General features: G+C 42.4%; 5 protein-coding genes across 9 annotated transcripts in view; 2 read left to right on the forward strand and 3 right to left on the reverse strand.

Moving 5' to 3' along the window:
• Positions 1 to 34: 34 nt before the first annotated feature.
• LOC100115790 (40S ribosomal protein S2) lies at positions 35 to 1,650 on the forward strand. Of its 2 annotated transcripts, none has more exons than XM_001604631.6 (3): positions 35 to 345; positions 685 to 1,027; positions 1,111 to 1,650. In XM_001604631.6, exons 2-3 carry the CDS (start codon positions 686 to 688, stop codon positions 1,603 to 1,605), a joined length of 837 nt encoding a protein of 278 aa, XP_001604681.1. In that variant the 5' UTR covers positions 35 to 345; position 685; the 3' UTR covers positions 1,606 to 1,650. The 2 variants fall into 2 exon arrangements, with proteins under 2 accessions (XP_001604681.1, XP_032453951.1); XM_032598060.1 differs by having other exon boundaries at positions 339 to 518.
• A 207-nt stretch (positions 1,651 to 1,857) lies between these two features.
• Positions 1,858 to 2,699, reverse strand: LOC100115834 (probable DNA-directed RNA polymerases I and III subunit RPAC2). The gene is made up of 3 exons (XM_001604728.6): positions 2,500 to 2,699; positions 2,318 to 2,418; positions 1,858 to 2,175 (listed from the first exon to the last, which is right to left on the reverse strand). Exons 1-3 carry the CDS (start codon positions 2,515 to 2,517, stop codon positions 1,971 to 1,973), a joined length of 324 nt encoding a protein of 107 aa, XP_001604778.2. The 5' UTR covers positions 2,518 to 2,699; the 3' UTR covers positions 1,858 to 1,970.
• Positions 2,700 to 2,990: 291 nt separating this feature from the next.
• Positions 2,991 to 14,086, reverse strand: LOC100119481. 4 transcript variants are annotated; one of them, XM_031927268.2, is made up of 6 exons: positions 13,540 to 14,086; positions 12,155 to 13,414; positions 10,880 to 11,357; positions 10,202 to 10,760; positions 8,216 to 10,034; positions 2,991 to 8,032 (listed from the first exon to the last, which is right to left on the reverse strand). In XM_031927268.2, the coding sequence occupies exons 3-6, from the start codon at positions 11,316 to 11,318 to the stop codon at positions 6,356 to 6,358; spliced, it is 4,494 nt and encodes a 1,497-aa protein (XP_031783128.1). In that variant the 5' UTR covers positions 11,319 to 11,357; positions 12,155 to 13,414; positions 13,540 to 14,086; the 3' UTR covers positions 2,991 to 6,355. The 4 variants fall into 4 exon arrangements, with proteins under 4 accessions (XP_031783128.1, XP_031783129.1, XP_031783126.1 ...); XM_031927269.2 differs by having other exon boundaries at positions 12,155 to 13,143; positions 13,220 to 14,086; XM_031927266.2 differs by having other exon boundaries at positions 12,155 to 14,086.
• A 129-nt stretch (positions 14,087 to 14,215) lies between these two features.
• Positions 14,216 to 19,992, forward strand: part of LOC100119619 (protein tramtrack, beta isoform) — a 215,712-nt gene continuing 209,935 nt past the window's right edge. Inside the window, exons 1-2 of the mRNA XM_031927271.2 lie at positions 14,216 to 14,379; positions 14,659 to 14,771. The gene's annotated coding sequence lies outside the window, so the exon portion shown is untranslated. The remainder of the gene's footprint in view (positions 14,380 to 14,658; positions 14,772 to 19,992) is intronic.
• Positions 16,909 to 19,913, reverse strand: LOC100115867 (caspase-1). Its single transcript, XM_001604809.5, has 3 exons — positions 19,450 to 19,913; positions 18,885 to 19,141; positions 16,909 to 18,810 (listed from the first exon to the last, which is right to left on the reverse strand). The coding sequence occupies exons 1-3, from the start codon at positions 19,488 to 19,490 to the stop codon at positions 18,254 to 18,256; spliced, it is 855 nt and encodes a 284-aa protein (XP_001604859.1). The 5' UTR covers positions 19,491 to 19,913; the 3' UTR covers positions 16,909 to 18,253.

Here is a 19,992-nt window from a genome sequence, read left to right on the forward strand (position 1 = left end):
ACGTATCCTAACATAACTTTTGACTTTATGGAATATAAATAAAAATAACTCAGTGCTGTCTTTAATTAACTACTGAATAAGTAGTAATACATATTGAATATAATGATAACATAGTACAATTAAAGGAGTAAATAATAAAATAATAATCAAATTCTGATTTAATTACGTTGTTATAAAATTGTATTATTCACTTGCAGAATTCAAACGAACCGCGCTTTTCAAAACTTCCGGAAATTAATATACTTAAAACTAAAAGTTCGAGCTATCGATTTTTCAGCTGGAAAGCTGCAGGTGGCGGTAGTTGTATCCTTTCTTCCCGTGACTACATCATAGGAAAGAAATAATGTAAGTAGCTCCGATTTTATTGGTGTTTTTTCACATTAATAAATATGTAAACTGCACACAATTGACTCTCAAATGGATTTAGTGAAAAATTAGACTATTTCCACTATTTCATTCATAATCTTCATGCGGAAAATCCAACTTTTGTAACATGCCACGTGCGGGCGCATTGTTAGGTTAGCTTGTTATCATTTACACCGAAACAACAATGGAAATTTTGCGTTACGAAAAAAAAAACAAAAAAAAACTAAACAATAATGAGAATATAATGATAACTCACGTAACAATGAAAAAAATCAATCGCTAGCGATTTCTGATGTATGAATATATTTTGATTTCCAGCATGGCGGACGCAGCTCCAGCCGCTCGTGGAGGATTCCGTGGAGGTTTTGGTTCCCGTGGTGGTGATCGCGGTGGACGTGGTCGTGGCGGACGCGGCCGTGGTCGCGGTCGCGGTCGTGGCCGTGGCAAGGAAGACGCCAAGGAATGGATCCCCGTGACCAAACTTGGCCGTCTAGTCAGGGACGGAAAAATCAGCTCCCTCGAGGAGATCTACCTCTTCTCCCTGCCTATCAAGGAGTTCGAGATCATCGACTTCTTCATCGGCACCTCTCTCAAGGATGAGGTACTCAAGATCATGCCCGTCCAGAAGCAGACCCGTGCCGGTCAGCGTACTCGTTTCAAGGTAACTATTCACTTTCAAAATCTTTTCCAACCTAACAATACTGCAGAAAAAAGTATAATACTAATCAACGATATCTCTTTCAGGCTTTCGTAGCTATTGGTGACAGCAACGGACACATTGGCCTGGGAGTCAAGTGCTCCAAAGAAGTAGCCACCGCTATCCGTGGTGCTATTATTCTTGCCAAACTGTCTGTTGTCCCTGTACGTAGAGGATACTGGGGTAACAAGATCGGTAAGCCCCACACTGTGCCCTGCAAGGTCACTGGCAAATGTGGTTCCGTCCAGGTGCGTCTCATCCCAGCGCCCAGAGGAACCGGCATCGTGTCTGCCCCAGTTCCCAAGAAACTGCTTCAGATGGCTGGTATTGAGGACTGCTACACCTCTGCCAGAGGATCTACCTGCACCCTGGGTAACTTCGCTAAGGCAACCTATGCTGCCATTGCCAAGACCTACGCGTACCTGACTCCTGATCTTTGGAAGGAGATGCCTCTGACCAAGACACCCTACCAGGAGTATGCTGATCATCTGTCTAAGAACCACCGACCTGTAGTTGGCTCAAGACCCGCTGAAGTTAACTAAATAAAAAGATCTTTGTTCAATAAAGATCCTTCATGAAAATTTGTATACACTTGTTGTGATTTTAATCTAATAACATCCGTTTCCATATATATATATAATATATATATATAATCCAATTATCTCCATAATTAGTCCAAAATTATTTTCTAGTTAGACTTTAATTATTACAAAAAAGAAACAATTTTGTTTTTATATAAAGTAAATTTAACATTTTTTTATGGAGTTGATAGAAGGTTTAAAATAAAATTAAGATTTTTTAAAAAATTGGATTATATTTTAAAATATATACAGTCTTTATGATACATTTTATGTAGAAATATAAAAATCAAACAGTTATCTTAAATTTTAATATAATGCTCTATTTATTAACTAGTATCCATCCCGTTTACATTCTTATGCTCATCCATTGCTTTTTCAAAAGTCTTTATGGTATGATCGCAAACTTTGGACAAATCTTCCAGCCCTCTGCGTAAAATATCAACTGCTCTTCCCTTCTTAGCTTGGATTCTGAAGTGCATTTTAGCTTCTGCTGGATGAGGTACAGTATATCCACAAAATTCTACATCAGGACTGTAAACAAAATAATCAGTGTATATTAGCAAAAAAAAAAAAAAAATTAATCATCCTGAAGCTTTATTAAACCTTTTTTTAAAGTTTATATAGCTACAGAGAAAATGTAAATATAAATAAAGTATATAGTCTTTTAACTCACTAATGAGCAACGATAGATCGTAGAACATTTCCTAAAGTATGTCCTTCATCTTGAAATACAAAAGTTCTTGATTTTTCACCACTGTCATTATCTCCGGCAAGCTATTACAGCAAAATATAAACGAATAAGTATATAAAATCATTCTATATAGTTTTATTAGGTTATATTATACAAAGTATTACCTCAGCTAGGCGACCCATGACGGCAATTGGGTAGTTTTGATGTTTGATTGTCAGCGTAATTACTTTTGGCAGCAACTTTATCGCAGTGAATTGTTCCCATGAGCTAATCAATCCTCCATTTATTTACTATAGCGTCGGAAAAGAATAATACACGTGCGACTGCGGTATGTCAAAATATATTTACACGATGGCACCACTGATTCATGCTTTTTTTTCTTCAAGTTGGCGATATTGTAAATTAAAAAAATTTTGTTACGATTTTCAGTCATAGAAATTAATTAGTGATTATTAGTTAATAAATTGTAATGCAAAATTTTATAAAAAAATTTAAATAAATTTGTCGTAAAATACATTAATTAAAAATTAAAACAAAATGTAGATATTCTTTGTAAAATTATTAAAACAAAAAAAATAATATTTGGTTTGGTTACAAAAATAAATCATCAAACAATTATAGTTACAATACAGAGTAGGGTACAAATAATGAAACGTTTTTAAAAAAGTACCTCAACACATGACTTTTATTAAGATATACATATGCTGCTTAATTGTTTTTGTAATGGTAATCGTAATAATTATTCTATCTGTATCCGTTCACTTCGCTTTTTTCTGGTATTACCGCAAGTGTCTTTTTGAATTAAGTTTCATATGATATTTATTTGCCAACATTATCAGTTGGCCCTATTATAAAATAGAGACGATATACATATATACAATTATATACAAAGCTGCGTTTTTATCCAACGCACGCACGCATCGATTACTTCCTTTAACTAAAAAATTGCACGTTTGGACTTCGATGTTGGTTTCAGGTGGGTTAACACTTTCTCACCAGAACAAATTTTCGTCTATTTTTCGAATGCCCTTAACGTAATAGTTACAGTAATAATAATGATGATAATAATAATAATAATAATAATAATAATAATAGTAATAAAAATAATAGTGATTAAAAAAAATAATAATAAGGATCACGAATCAATTTTGAATGAAATTGACGATGAATTAACATTTTCTTTGTAGTAAGCTTGCTAGTCATTTAACATAAAAATAATAAAATGATAAAGGATATGCATAATAAAATAATTAAACGATAATAATATTAGTTAAAAGAACGAAGCTCTTGAAATGGCGCATGCGAAATTATTTTTTTCTACAGTTCTAAAGTAGAGAAATATAATCGCAATGAGAACCAACATCGATCAGTCTTGACATTGGAATTACCTTTAAAAATCACTGCATACAGGATTGCAAGACATATAAATATAGAAGAATAACATTAATTAAGATTTCGAACTATCTAAAAGTTAGAGGCGCCGTAACGCTAACAGCAGCAATCTGTATAATTTTTTATAGGCCCTTGCACTTCAATGTCGTCTCACTTCCAATTAATTCACTTAACGAATAAATACAGACTTCGCACATGTAACATTACGACGCAACTTATTTCAATTATTTATTTATTTATTTACTCTATACTTCATTTCGAGGCTCGTTGGGCGCGTTATCCGCACAACAGGTTTTCCTTTTTTTCATTTCTGCTATGTATTTGTAAAAAATTCACTTACGATCATTGACACTTAAAGACATTTTTCCTATGATCGTTCGGTATTCTTTTAATCATTAACTAGCGAACGATTCACGTCTTCGTACTTCGTTATTATCGATTGGCAAACGTCCACTTTATTGCAATTATTATTCCTCATGTAAAAACGCAAGCTTTTACGAAAAAAAGGAAAAAGTTTGCTCGCTCTTACGTTTTATATATACGTAAACAATCCCAACAAATGTAAGAAATTGATACTCGTAATTGGCAAATCTACCTTTTCTTGCAAAAGTATCGTCACGCATCGATTCTTGGCGTTGGACCATTTTTGTACAGACACTACCTTAGGATGAATTTAAATTTTCGCCAATTATTCTTTTGACTTTTTCGAAAAAAAGATACCCATACTCATACAGGTATTGGAATTTTTTTTCGAAGGTGTATTTTCAGTTCGAATACATAACAGACGCACACACACGAGACTTCACACATTTGTGCACTGAGTGCCACGACACGATTATCATTATTTTCACTTCACAGAAAAGCTTTGGTACCTCGTCGTAAGCATGAGAGGAAACAGGCCTTTTAAGGTATTTCTCGTCTCTTCTTCGTCAATGTTTTTGTACATGAAAAATATTGCAATGTGTATTAAATGCGACGAAGAGCCGAATCACAATTTATTTTATATATCAATCGACTGGAGCGAATCCAGTATTAACACACGTTTCGAAATAAAATAACATAACACGTTTCCATTGCCTAAAACACGCCAATCCTTAGCTGTAGTACTTAATTTCCTTCAACGCATGCTTACAGCGGCCAAAGTGCCAATTCCTTGAATAACAACACACGTGAAACATCCATCGACCTCTTTTTTTTTATAATCAAGTGCCTTTTTCATTTATAAATTAACACTTGTTTTTAAACGAAATTACTATCGATTCAAAAATTTCAAGTCCTCTACTGTTTCAGTAGACAACTCACTAATTCTTACACTACATTCTATGTTTGCATAATATTCCTTGCAAATAAGAATTGAATTGCAGTTGAAAAATGCAATGCTTACATAGTCTCCGACATTGAGACGTTTTTTTAAAGAATAGTATATGATTTTATTAGGTGGGCAGTTTTAAATTACTAGTTAATATCATGAGTCATGCGCGCAAGGAGTCTCAAATTTTTGTACCGATAGCAGTCTAGTAAGCCCTCAAAGGCCTAAGTCATACTTTGAGAAAATTAAAATATTTTTTGTATACACATTGTGATGTATTGTTATAGACAATCGCAGTAAGTTATTCAAATATACAGGAAAAATGAGTTAAACATAATTTTAACGTAAATAAAGCGTTTCTTACTTTCGTGAAAATAATAATAATTACTCCAATTAATTATGCTATAAAAACAACAAGTTCAAAACTGTCACTTATTCAGTTGCTGCAGAATACTTCAATAACAGCAAATCTTGCTCTCATACATCGTTTTAATATGATCATATTTAAATATGATTTCAATGTGATTAAAGTTACATGCACTGTTTCTGTAACTTTCAGAAATTTCTCCTACCACGCTTAAGATCACGTTTTTCGGACAAATTAAGGAGATCATCTACAATAATATTTTTTTATAATTTCGTTTTGAATAAAATAAGTAATGTATAACAATGTAAAATATTGTTAGCTATTATGTACTTTATAAAATGGTTGATGATGAAAATGGAAAACTTTTTTTTTGTTGAGTTTGCAACAAAAGAAATCGGTATTGCACAAGTACAGGCTATTATTACAAGTAAAACAATTTTCTCACTTTTGGTTTTACTATTCAACAATAAAAAATCAATAATATTAATGAGCAATAATATAAATGATTAAAATTGCTAAATATGATCTAAATGATACGTATGCATTTAAATTTTTACACAGAATTTATGAATCACATCGAATGAATAACCTTTACGTGCCAGCGACAGGGAAGTGTCATTTCCGCTTCGCAGATGGAATAATGTCACTTTTCGACCGCTCTAACACGTGAAATATTGTATGTACCGCGGCCGGGAATAAAAAATGCTCAGATCGCATATTTGCCATTCTCGGTTTCGCCTCGGGCGACAATACACGCGATCCGGGGCATTCTCCATTTTCCCGACCTTGGTACGTAATATACTACTAAAAGATACACGGTATAATTGTATCAATAAAATGTTTAACTAATCTGCATTAACTTACACAAAAATTTACCTAAGAACGCGTTTAATTATATAATCAGTCAACTCAAGATGTTAAAAAAGAAACTTTTTTTCTTGCGATTTTCTCCTTAATTCTCCGTATTCACAGGCTCACGCGCGTGATGAATCCTGACGTGCTTATTATGATTGGACTTTGTGCTACTCGATTTGCCGCAGATGTGACAGGTATAGGGTCGCGCCCCCGAGTGCACCCGTAGATGCTCTTTGAGATAGTACGATCTGTGGAAAGTCTTGTTGCAGATGTCGCAAGTATACGCTTTGTTTTCCTCATGCTCCTTAACGTGTCGCAGACAATTGTATTTCCTGATAAACTGGGCGCCACAGTAGTTACACGTGTACGGCCTTACGTTTCGGTGAGAATTGATGTGGGCCGTGTAGTCACTGTTTCGGTAAAACGCGGCGCTACATTGATTGCACTTGAACGGTTTGGTACTACGCGCTGCGTGCGTCCACTTGTGCAGCTGCAAATTCCATTTGGTGCTGAAGGCCTTGGAGCAAACCTGGCACTCGTAGGGTCGTTCGCCGTTGTGTACGCGCATGTGCACGGCCAGCGAGGACCTCAGATAAATACATTTGCAGATCGGGCACTCAACGTTTTCGCTTTCGCGCTGGGCATCGGGAACGAAGCGACGGTTATGGGCACGGCGCATATGTCGGGTCAAGCTAGCCATGTGTATGAAACGCTCGTTGCAGTAGGTACAGGCCTTGGGCTTCTCATCGTGGGTTTCCTTGTGCCATGCAAGTTTCTTCTTCGTGTGGAAGACCTCACCGCAATGGCATATGTAGTCTTTGAGCTTCTTTTTGATGTTGAGATGGTGTCGATTTTTGTGTTGTGTAAGATTAGAGTACCGCCTGAAAGTTTCATTGCAGAGGTTACACTTGACGGGAGCATTGCCAGTATGGCCGTTTGTATGTTCATCGAGCTTTTGCTTGGTTAGGAAGGCCTTGTCGCAGAGCGTACAGGGGAATGGCTTGATACCAAGATGTCGCTTCATGTGGAGTTTGAAATTTTGTTTGCGATAGAAGTACTTGCCGCACTGTCCACACTCGAGAGGGTGAATTTTCAGATGAAGATTGAAGCTAGCAACGGAAGTGAACTCCTCGCTGCAAATTTGACACTTGGCATTTTCACGCACACGTTTTGCAGGTTCGGCTGCATGCATGCGCCTGTGATGTATCTGCAGTGACTTTTCGCTGCTGAAACGTTGATTACACAGAGTACATGTAACCTCGGCCACGGTCGACAGATGTTGCGCATCCATCTTAGGATCGGTATCGGCCTTGGCAGAGCTCGAGTGTTGAGGTGGTTGAAGCTGATGAAGCAGCGGTGGTTGTTGATGAAGGTAAGCCTGCTGCAGACTACCTGGCAAGAACATATCTTCGAAAACATTAGCGCGACCGTCGAGCAACTTGATGTCTTTCAGCTCTTGTTGGTTGTCCATATTGTCGTTGCTACACCCTGATGGACCAGCTTCTTTGTGTACCATTGTACTGTGAACACGGCGTTCTTTGGGGCACTCGAACACTTCTGGACAGTGGGAGCACTTAAAGATACGTCTTGTCGGCGTTTTACGGTCGCGGTCGGGAAAGAGACTTGCGGTGAAATGAGTTGCGAGAGAGCGACTGTCCAGGAGAGGGCCTCCGTTGTTGTCTTCGTGATCTGAGCCCTCCGACTCTTCCCAACTCTCGCGCGCCATCAGATCGTAGGACGTCGACATGCGCGATGAGTCTTGTCCCATGTAGAGCTATAGGGTATAAAAATTCAATTATTGTAAAAGCCATAAAAAATGTCATAAAAATAATAAACACGAACATTAAGTTTATTAGCAAAATAAAAAATGTTAATACTGAATACAAAATGGAAAGTATCTAGGAACGAAATTTTTGCAGCGTAGCATATACTAAAAAGAAAATAAAGATCTGTTTACCTGCCAAGCTGATTGTTCAGTACAACCGTTGCTTTCCTGTTCCGACAATTCACCTCTAGGCGGCATCGTCTCGTCTGCCCTCATATTCACGCTCTTGACCTCTTCGTCGTTACCGGCGCCATTTTCGCTGCTCGACATCGACTGGTGGCTCGTGCCACTCACGGCTTTTTGCGATGACTCGCTTATAAAGGAACTTGGTACATAAATCGGTGGTTCTTCTATTTCGAAAACGTTAATGGGACCCGCGTGCGCATCCTCGCTGATGTTTAACAGCTCGGTCGTTGGTTTCTGCATTGTCAACTTGCTGGAACTAGAGTAGCTCTTTGAATCTGTACTGGTCATCGGGTCCACGCATTCAGTCATATTAAATGGATTTTGTGATATTTCTGCCGATAGAGGATAAGTCTCGTGATGCATTGAAACAACGGTCGATTGTTGTTGCTGTGTAGTCGAGGAGTGATGACTATCCAGTGGAAATTGGCCCGCTTGGTAATGTTCAGCCATAAGACTCTGAGCTCGGAAATCTGCGGGTTGTTCCTGTTGTGGCTGCTGCTTTAGCATAATTTCGGCTGCTATCGCAGCTTTGCATTCTTCATGGAAGTTTTCTTTCACGTCAACGCGTTCTATGGTTTTGTGCTCCATAAGTAATCTCTCTTCTTCCTCATCCAAGTCTTCGTCGTCTTCATCTTTTTCGTCGGGACAACTGTCGCAGCTTTCAGCATCCGAGTCTTCTTCATCTTCTTCCTCATCTTCTTCGTCCATGTGCCCATAAGAGAAACCTGATCGAATAGAAACTGGAGAAGTTGGAACTTTGCTACGACGTGCTTTTAGTACGAATACACTGCTTATGCTTGCAGAGAGAGGTGTGTGAGAATTAGCACGTTCCGCAATGATCCCACTGTTTTGCTTCATATAGGAATGCGGCACAGGTTCTTCCAATTCCATGTCCTCGTCGTTGTAATTGGTTTTGAGGTAATCTTGCAGTGAGGTAGCCTCAAAACCCACCGGGTACGAGTAAAGATTTTCGTTCGAATGATCAAAGTCTGAACGCTGAGAGGCGCGAGAAAGTGACCGATAGAAGTGCTTTTTGCTTACCGGCGAGGTTGGTAAAGAGTGCGAGCACTTGTAGTGATAGGATGAGGTCATGATTTTTTGAATTTCCAAGTCGCAGTGAATAGAGTCCGAGGAGGCGACGGAGGACACGTCTGTATCTTCGTGAGCATGGATAATCTTACATTCGATCGGCTCTGGACTATTTTTATGGTACGATACACTTGTGTTCTCGTCATCCTCGCTATGCTTATCAATGGGTTCTTCCAATAAGGCGTCTTGAATTTCTTCCTGAGGCTTTTCGTTATGTACCTCCTCATCAACTTTGTTGTTCAACTCTACATTGCTAAATTCGGATTCCATGTTATCTAACATTCTATCAATTTTCTCGACTTCAGGCTTATGGGTACTATTGTTGATACGGCTTTCTTCGACCGTCAGATCTTCGGGCTCTACGGTGTCACATACGGTTTGCTCGTCATTAGACTTATCTTTGACCTCCATAGAATTCTCTAGAGTTTCACTACATTGAATATTTTCTACGGACTCCTCTTTTGCTTGTTCTTCGTGCATCGCGACTTCCATGTGCTCCACAGGTTCTGCCACCTGCCTTTCAGTGTCATTGTGACTTTCTACCCTGTTTTCTGTAGTGCGAACTATTAGCGATTCGATTCCTTCGTTATCCTCAATATCTGGTAGAATCCTTTCAGTCTTGTCATCATCAGTAGTGCCATCGCAAGAATTACTGATTAAAGTTGGTGGACCCTCACTGGAAAAATCGAAAGTAAATATAAAAAATTTTAAGAATTAAAAAATGATTCAATCGAATTCGTGCGTTACAAATAAAAATTAATGATACGTTATAACTTGAGAAATGAAACGCAGTATCAAGCCGTCTCTAATTTGGTCGACACCCAAAGCTACACCAGTACGCACCTCTGATATTGATCAACGCGGCGTTGCTCCTCCTGGGGGCAAGTATTCTGAGTCTGCTGTTCTCTGTGTTCAATGTGACCCTCTTCGTGCTCGGGCTCGAGGTTCGCCGGCTCTGGCGACGGAGGCATCTCCAGATCCGGCAGAATGCGATCGGGACCTGGTATGATCTCATGAATGATCTGTGTTGGCTGCTGTTTAGGCGACTGCTCGACGTCGAGCTGCTGCGGCTGGGATTGGGGTTCGGGCTGTTGTTGTTGCTGCACGCAACTCGTCGTTCTCGGTGGCGATACCGCCATCGGCGTCGTCGTAGGTGCCTCGGTAATTGTGATGTTGCTCGTGCTTGTGGCCGGCCTCATGCGGGTCGTCACGGCCGGCACCGTCGTCGGCATCGTCGTTGTCGAAGTTGGCATCATCGCTGGCGGGGCCGAGATCATTTGAACCGTAGGGATCTGCTGCTGATGGTACATGCCGTATGGACTGTACAGCATCTGCATCATCTGACTTGTTGGAGGAGCCTGCGCTTGAGCCATTGCGTACTGCGCGGGTATCATCATTGTACCTAGATGGTAAAGAAGTACATTACAATACAAAGTGCATAGAACTCCTCATTTATCTGCTTTTCCTAATATATTCGAAAGTATAGAAAGCACAATACAATAGGCCTCCATGTAAACCTACCATTATTAACAAATTGCTGATAGCTGAACGACGCGAACTGGGGCGGCGGTATCATGGCGTTGATCGGCGGGCACTCGAAAATTGGCCCAATCGGATAAGGCGACTGAGCGTGAGGAACATGTGGTGACGGCGAGGCTGCTGGTGGTTGCTGCTGTTGCTGGTTCGCACCAGGGCTCGGAGTAGGCGTAGGCGCGGGTGCCGGAGACTGCTGCTGTGGCTGTGGTGCACAAGCCTGACTAAGGAGAGCCGAAGCGCCACCCGCGCCACTCGCCCTGATCAAGGCCTCTATCACCTGCTCTTTTGGATGGGTGTCCAAGTGCTTTTGCAGACTGATGCCCTCCCGCAAGTACAGCGTGCAAACCGGACAGGCCACTGCCCCGCCACCGCCGCCGTTTGATCCTCCCGGGGACATTGCGCTTACAGCCGAGCTGAGATCCATCGTGTACGCTGTGTGAGTTGAGGTGCGGTGATAATATGACTGAAACAAGCATGAGGTTAGATATGAGGATGATTAATTGGCTGTTGGTTTTTTTGCGTTGATTGTGCATTTTTCTGGGTAAAAACCAAAGACTTTTAGATTTTTATGGTTTCAATTTTGCAAAGAGTGGGGACTTGGAGACGTTATAGTTCTAGCAGAAGTACAATATTTGGTGACTGGATAACAAAATTTGTAAGGTCATTGCTGTCTTTGTGGACTCTTTATGGACTTACTTGCTGATCAACAATTAAAGCTTCAGCTTATCTCTCCAAGCAGACCACATTTTAATGCTACTAAGATCCCCTCCCACTTCTTATCCTCTCTTTGGGGCGTTAAAGATAAGCAATGTTTTGTGATTTGATCTGTGTCCAGACACCTAGTCACACAGTACCTGGGTTAATAGTTTGAGTACAGTCAGTAGGATATCAAAGAGAACAATTGATAATTGGCAATTCATGCGAGTAAAATATTTTTCGCAGCAGCAACCATAATTTAATTTATGACACACCTACTGCATTTCAAAGAATCTCACTGCTCAAGCAACGATTTCCAATGAACACAGCACCAATCTATTTCAGCTACTCGATTAATGCTGCCTTCAACATCATTGAAAAATGCAAAAGAAAACTGGTGCAGAAACAGAGTGAAAAAAAATTTGCCTAGTCTAAAAAGCTACCGTTTATGCCCTGTATCGCATAGCTGATACGCAGAATAGATAATTTTACCAGCTATGCGCTATTTGCTCACCATCTTAAACAAAGCTCCATAACAAAAGAATGACAGACAAGATCACTCACCTATATCAACCTCAATGCTGAGCAGCAGTCTTAGCAGACAATCGAAAAGCCAGTGAGCTCCTAGTGTGAGTCAGTGTGTGTGTGTGTGGCTCTCCCAGCTGACTTGTCTCTATCTCTATCTCTCTCAGCTCCGATTAAACGGGGCTCAGAAAAAGTCCGGAGAATCTGTCGATTCTAGATCGTCAGATCATCGCAGTCCGGGCTTGTCCGAGGGTAGGAGCGAGGAGCGGAGGCCGATGATCGGCGGTGCTGCGCTCGGCACTCGCCCAAAAATATCGACGTCCATGACTGCGCTGCTGCTGCTGCTGCTGTCTGTCTCTGTCTCCTCGGTGCTGCTGCTGGCCCCCTCGGCTCGCCTTTACATGCATGTACGTAGAACGTATGATACGCGCGCGCACAGCGATCCTCCGGAGCTACGACTAATAGCAGTACGATACTCGCTTGTCCTGCTGCACATGTGCGGAGAGGCCGCGTGCTGCTCTCGGCTTTAAATCCGCCATTGGCCCCGTCGTCGTGCTACTGGCCCGATGCAGTATGTATATGTGTACAAACTGCAGCTGTAGGTGTACGAGTGTGCGAGTGTATTTTTACCGTACGACTCTGTACAACTCGCGGGCGCTGCCGCGTCGAGGCGAAAAAAGAAACGGGAGAGCGCTGAGCAGTAGTAGAGAGAGGGACAGAGGCAGTGCGTGCATCCTTTTCCTACATGCTGCTGCTGGTGCTGCTGCTGCTGCTGCTGCTGCTTCCGCTCCTGCGGCCGCTGCTCTCTCACTCGCGGCGGCGTCGAGAGAGCGGAGTTATAACGCAACGCTCCGCTCTGCTCTCTGGCTCGAATCGATATACCCCCCGTGTGAAATCGTCGCTCCGCTGCTCTCCCGAGCGCCGCTGCTGCTCTCCCTCTCCGTCTTTATTGAATTTCGCGAGCCTCCTCTCGCGTTCTCGCTCCGAATGTGTAGTGTACACGCACACGGGCACACCTGACTGCGAGGCTGCGGTATAATTTGATAACACGACGATTGTAACAGCGATGGGCTTTTTGTTTGTTTATATACAATGCACACACACCAACACCGTGGGCGTCTGCTCCTGGAGAGTGCGGCAGCGCGGGCTACTTTTTCTTCAGCAGCCTATTGCACAAGCAGCCAGAGAAACGAGCCTCTTCTTTTGCAATATCTCGGGCGAGAGGCGGTGAAAAAAACGACGGGTAGCGCTCCGTACACAGAATAATGTGCTGAACGCCTCGCCTCGTCGCTGCTGCTGCTGTAATATCGATACACACGGATATATACGCGCGCACAGATAGATAGAGAGAGAGAGAGAGAGAGAGAGTGAGAGAGAGAGAGAGTGAGAGAGAGAGAGAGAGAGAGAAAGAAAACTGCACGCACGTGAGGGGGATACGACCCGCTGCTGCTCTTCCACGGGAAGGCTGCACCGCTGCTGCTGCTGCAGCTCGAGGAAAAAAAGAAGAACAAACGAGAGCTGCTCGAGGCTCTTTTCTTTCTCGCACTCTCACATTCACACGCGCACCGCACACACTGTAGTACAAACTGCTGCTGCTGCTATCTACTCGGCTCTGCTCGAGAGCTGTGTCGACGAGTAGGCATGCGTGTACGTGTGTTGCAAGTATGCAGTATATATTCTCCCCGGACACGTAGCTATATGTACAGGAGACCGAGTGTGTCTTTCTCTCACTTTGGGGGCCGTGGTGCTGGTCGAAGGTGCAGTGGGCGTCGATTTCCCGGGGACGAGGTCCGCAGGTCCGCTGCAGGAGCGTGAGAGAGAGAGAGAGAGAGAGAGGTCGGAGAGACGACGCGAGGTCGGGGAGGCTCTATATAGTCAGTCCGTCTCGCCTCTGCAGCTGCCACACACAACACCAGCACACGACTCGCGAACACGACGTACACGCCACTAGCGCTGCCGCAGCAGTGAGCGAGAGCAAAGAGAGCCGAACGCCGAGCCACGACGCTGGCGCCACCTTTAACGAGAACTCCGCGCTGCACATATAGCTCCCGCTCGCTCGCAGTCTACTGTCTCTCTCGCACTCACGCGCGCGGTAGCTATATACAGTCGGCTTTGAAAGTTTTCGGGGGCTCTGTTGCCGAGTGTCGGGAGGTATTATTATACAGCGAGAGACCGATGCCGAGAGAGGAATCGAAGATGCAAATGGAATTCGTTTTTTATGCGGCGGCGATGGAACTCGCAAGAGACTTTTCGCCGGCTTGTAAGTATGTACCTGAGATCGCTGCTGTACTCGTAGGTATAGGGTTAGTGTTTAACGTTTTGATGGGTCGTCGGGGCAGCAGTTGATGTAGATTTCGCGATAAAGCGGCGGTTGTTTTGGGTCCTGTACCAGCAGGTATGGACCGGTACCGGTATGAACAAACGCATCGGAGATAATTATATCCGGCCGGTCAAGGTACATACATCAACATCCATTGACGACGAGCACAGGCAAACCTAGTGAGAATTTCAAGGGACTCATACTTTTTTTCTCTCGTCCATAGAGGCCGGCGGGCGAGGAGCCCAGCCACCCTCCGCGTTCCGGCCAACGAAATTTCCTCGACTTGCTGCTATATGAGCTACGATCGTCAGGTTCATCTTGCCTCGGTCGGATCAGGTAGGAGAGCATACGTTGATATATGATGCATTCAGCCTCAATTATTTCTCAACGCAGCGTCGCGTGCAGTCCCCAGTCGAAAACCGCGCAAAGCCCGGTAATGAATAATTCAGAAAGAAGAATAAATCATCGCAGCTGTTACATCCGCACATCGGGAGAGAGCTTCCGCGGAGCTACTCGCACTCCAGCACTCTCTCAGGTCCCGGGAGTGCGGAGAAATGCCATTTCTTTATCCCTTCCCCGCAGAGAGGCGCGCGCGCGAGCTATATAAGCAATATCGCGCGTGTGTCGGTGTGTGTATACACGTCCTTCTCTCTTTCTCTCTCTCCCGGTCCGTCCGTATTCTCCCTTTCATCGGTTCTTTGCACTCTCGCGTATACACATACTACTCTCTCTTTCTCTCCCCCTTTTTACCGGGAAGGCCGACGTACCCTGGCGCGCGCTCGACTATACGCATATATATGCGTTAGTGTGTGTGGCCCTGTGTGCGTGTGTGTGTGTGTGTGTGTGTGGAGCTATAGATATGTATAGATATACGCGACTTGCTGCTCTTCACGGCTCACGCGCAGGCGGCAGGACACGCCGCAGCGGTGCAGCAGCGCCCGGGACTTGTATGTTGTCGAGGCTGCGCTTATATATTGGTACATATACCTATATATTATAATATACGCGAGAGGCGTATTATGTGTATATATGCCGAGGCCCCATAAGTGTGCAGCGGCAGCCGCTTTTACGTGTACACGCCTGCACCAATACGCGAGCGCGAGAGGGAGATCTGTAGATATAGCTGTCCGTGTGCGTGCAATGTTGTGTGTTGTGTGTGCGTGTGTGTTATATGGATGCGGGAGAGAAGAGAGAGAGAGAGAGAGAGAGAGCCTAACTCGGGGAGAGCGAATATAGGGGCATCGAACAGCGAGAACCGGAGAGCTATAACGCGTTTCGTGTTGGGTAGGATCAGGAGCCGAGGAGGAGAGGGAGAGAGAAAATTAAAGAACGGGAGAATGCGACTCTCGTGCTTTATCAATGTTTATTGCACGTGCTCTGCGCTGCTGCTGCTACTTTTCCCATAACGAGCGCGCGTATTAAGCGCGTTGTTTATTGTGAGAAGCGATCGGCCAGCTGCTCCTGATGCCTGCTTTGGCTCTCGTGCACTTCCCGGGGGTGGGTAAAAGTACTGTGCGTAAAATACTCAGTTTTGAATTTTCGACTACGATTCCTATACATATAGAGCTAGGAATATCGTCGGCTGAATCCAGCAATTATACAGCTAGTACCTCAAGACCTTCGTAGACGAAGGTCTTGAGGTCCTTTTATTGCTTTACTGTTTTACTCTCGGCTCTTAGACGTGACAAAAGAGAGTACGGCCGACTTATTCGTGCAATAAAGTTTCGACCCGTCCGTGTATACCTGTGATGATTCTTATTTATTGATGCTTTGTCACTCGTGTTGTTTTCCAGAAAACCGGAGACATTATTGCGACTTCATTTTTGAAATTATTGTTTTAGTCTTCTGCCCTGTTTCAAGCTTACAACGCCCCTCATTGCGCACAACGAGAACAATTGAAAATACGCCCAAAAATATTGTACAAAAACAGTCGTAAGACTCAGAAACCCGTAGAGAAAGCCGTTCGTGTATTCTAAAAGACCCCGAGATCCGCAGAGGACTGAAAGGAGAAGCGTAAAAGAAACGAGAGGGAGGGAGAGCCTAGAAAAGAAAGAACTTGGGTATTTTTTCGCCCTTTCAAAAAGTCGGGATTCGGTGGGAGGAGGATTTCGGTCGATTGTAAACGGATCATTGAGAGAGAGAGAGAGAAAGAGAGAGAGAGAGAGAGAGAGACTTGTGTATATAGGGGTAGGTGTACAGCAGGCATAACTATATAGGTATATACGTGCGAGGGTTGAGGGCAGGTGCGGACGTCGCGCTCTGTGTGCGTGACGTGGGGATTGGGGCACCGAACTCTAGGCTTTACTATATATACATACATGTATACGTTATATACAGACATCGTAGCAGTCTTTCTCCGTGCCCTTGAGGCGACTTTTTTACGAGAGTTCAAGGAGGACGCGGAGGTCCTTGTACTCTTCGTTGTGTATTAATTTTCGACGGCGTCTGATTACATTAAAATATTCGCAGTAGATATGTTTAGCTAGATTTATTTCTTTCAGTTTATTTATCGTACAAATAATCTTTTGTAATACAGAAATATATAGATGGATATTCGAAAATATATATAGTAATCGTAAATGTAGCTTCAGTTACCACGATTTTGTACGTGTGCACATTTGATTATCTTGTGTCATAATAAAACACGTTCATCGGTTGAGTGAAAGACAATTTTTTTAATTCATTTTTTTGTTCTTACGTGGCTAAGAGTATTTGACATCGATTAAAAATCATAAATTTTAGGCACAATAGCATTCTCGCAGAACACGCCAAGTATCAGTATTGACGACTTTGTCCGACGAGCGAATGTCCAAAAATACGTACAATGATATAATTGTATAAAAAAATTTTTTTCAACAACTCGGTTATACGCATAGAAAAATTCATTTTTTGCAATGTGAAAAATTGCACGATCGGTACAAATAATTCGGTATATTACCTTCAAATATAAAAATTTTGTTCGCACAAACGGCGCGGCTTATAAAATATTATAGCTTAAATGCACGGCACCATCAAAAGAGATCATCGTTGTAAAAAGTTTGCCTTTTCAAAGAGCCTAGTACAAAAAACACCATTCGAAGTTACGATCAAGTAAAGTTGTATATTGACAATATAAATGCAAAGTTTCCTTACACTTGTTAAGTAGGTATATTAAATAAATGCTCATATATAATCGATAAATGATTATCTATCGCGTAAGTACTTAGGCTTTGAGACCCAAATAACTTAGGCTTGTTCCCACAAAAACAGCGAAAACACAGAAAATAGAAAGGCGTTTCGTTGCGACTACCGACAACGCAGTAATGGTAACACATCGATCACTTTTTATTTTCAAAATTTGAAAATTGGTTTAATTCGACCTCTCCATCAAAATTAACCCTTGCGCAATTGAAACTCGGATCAACATTGCACGAAATGTCTCGCGTTATTGGCAAGCTAAAGTTACAATTCTCTATATAAATCACATGTGATACCTTCACAAAAAACGTTTTCATTGCTTCTAAACCGTTTTCAATATTTTGACAAAATCGCTCAAATATTATTTTCATCACTGACAAAAAATAAAAAATTTAGTCTCATTAAAAAGTCTCAATACACAATATCACAGAATTGCTTACCACATACATTTATACAATGTTGTCACAATATTGCAATTTGATTTGACTCAATGATAACAGTCACGAAGCAATAAAAACTCTAACGCGTAAAATAAAGCGATACAACATATCGACGACGTTTATCTAAGGACTGAGCAAGGGTTTCTCATTCAATAATCTATTGTATTTTTTCTTTTTTTTTTACGTATTTGTGCTACGTACTTATTGCGATCCGTTTTGCACTGGTGGAAACTTGACCAGACGCGTCAACATAGAGGTAATGCAAGGAATCTGCTTTTGCTGATGCATTGTTATATTGTCGGGTGTGTTTGACTCGAAATCTATCGCGACGCGTTGACAGACAAAAGTAAGGAGAGTTAATAAGTCATAGCGAGTACCATTCTCCTTGAGCTCCAAGCAGAGAGCCTGCATGAACCATGAACCACGAGTTGTGTTTCTCCAAGAATAAAATCCTGGCACAGTTGAGTAGGCAATCAAGAAATCTGCATGTGTAGGAATGCGGAATGTTACAGTAGGTTGGCCATCGGTCTCTGTCCTTTCCTTCAAAGTGATTCCTCCATCAAGCCTGTCACCCTGACAAGCTTGAATAAAGAATAGTTTAGGTTTACCAGCAAGAGTAGGGCATCTATCTGATGTGAAGTGTGACCAGATTGTATCAGCCTTATACGGTGTATCATGAGCGTACAGCAAGCCAAGCTCTCCATGACTTAGTACTGCGACGACTAGGCAGTCGTGCTGGGAATGATCCATTTCTGCCACTGTAAAGATAACAAAATTGATTAGATGCAAGGAACTGCATTCTACAACATGAATAATCCTACAATAAACTTACCCTTTTCCAAGTATTTAGATATATCTTTGTGAGTCGAGTTATGAAGATCATTAACTTCAAAGCCAAGGTTTTTGAGAGTATTAGCGAGGTTCTCACAATCAACATTTGTACCACAGCGTGCCTTCAAGTGACTAACGTTGAAGAACTCATGGTTGAATATAATTGCCAACCCACGCTTCCCATGATTCATATTGTAATGAGTGGCATAGCGCTCAGTTGGAGCAGAGCGAATTTGGTTGATAGGAGCAACGCTGTTTCTGTAAACAGATGTTAGACAAATTAATAAACACCAATATAAAGCAATATTGGTAATTGCACAGAAATTTTTAACAGTACATAACGACATGGATCATTATATCTCAGGATTCAAAACGCCTTGACAGATAATAAACACTTAAGTGCTATGAAGGAGCTGGTGCACAAGCACGCAGTTCTCACGAATTAAAAAGCTGTTACAAGCAATCACCTTTGCAGAATGAGACTGCTCACTTTTATCATCAGACCAAACGGTCGACTCTCGCGTTATAACAAAGAAAAAAATCGCTCGAAAACGAGCGACGATTACCTGGTACAGCCGAATGCGTCAGCAACGTCAGTGTCGCCCATTGTGTTGATCACTCGCGACCTTTGCGGAGTAGAAAAAGGAAGCAAAGTGTATTTTTTCTAAATATACACAGGCTGCGCGACGAAAGGATGAGCGAGCACCACCAGCCGAGGAAACGCTCGAAACTGGCTCCCGGACTGTAGAGGGGCGCAATAAAATACGAATAAGTCTCAGAGTTCTATTTTTTCTACACGCTGACTAATCGCTCGTTATGTTATCGACGTTGCGGTCACTAGCGAAATCTTTCGCGCTCTTTCGGGTCTCCTTCGCTTATGCTCGCGCGTCTTCGGACAACGAACTCCAAAGTGGACTGGGTGATAGTATAATAACAGGCGGCTATGCACTGGTTGTACTGCTGGGCTTTACACAACTGTGTGAGTACAGTTACGGGGGGGACGCTTACTAAGTGGGAATTCAGAATTTACAATGTGCGCAGTTGCGTTACACGCGACGCGCGCACACCAGTTTTGTAGTTCGGCTGCTCTTGCGCTAGGAGCGCTGGGC

Source organism: Nasonia vitripennis, chromosome 3, assembly GCF_009193385.2.
Source record: "Nasonia vitripennis strain AsymCx chromosome 3, Nvit_psr_1.1, whole genome shotgun sequence".
NCBI lineage: Eukaryota > Metazoa > Arthropoda > Insecta > Hymenoptera > Pteromalidae > Nasonia > Nasonia vitripennis.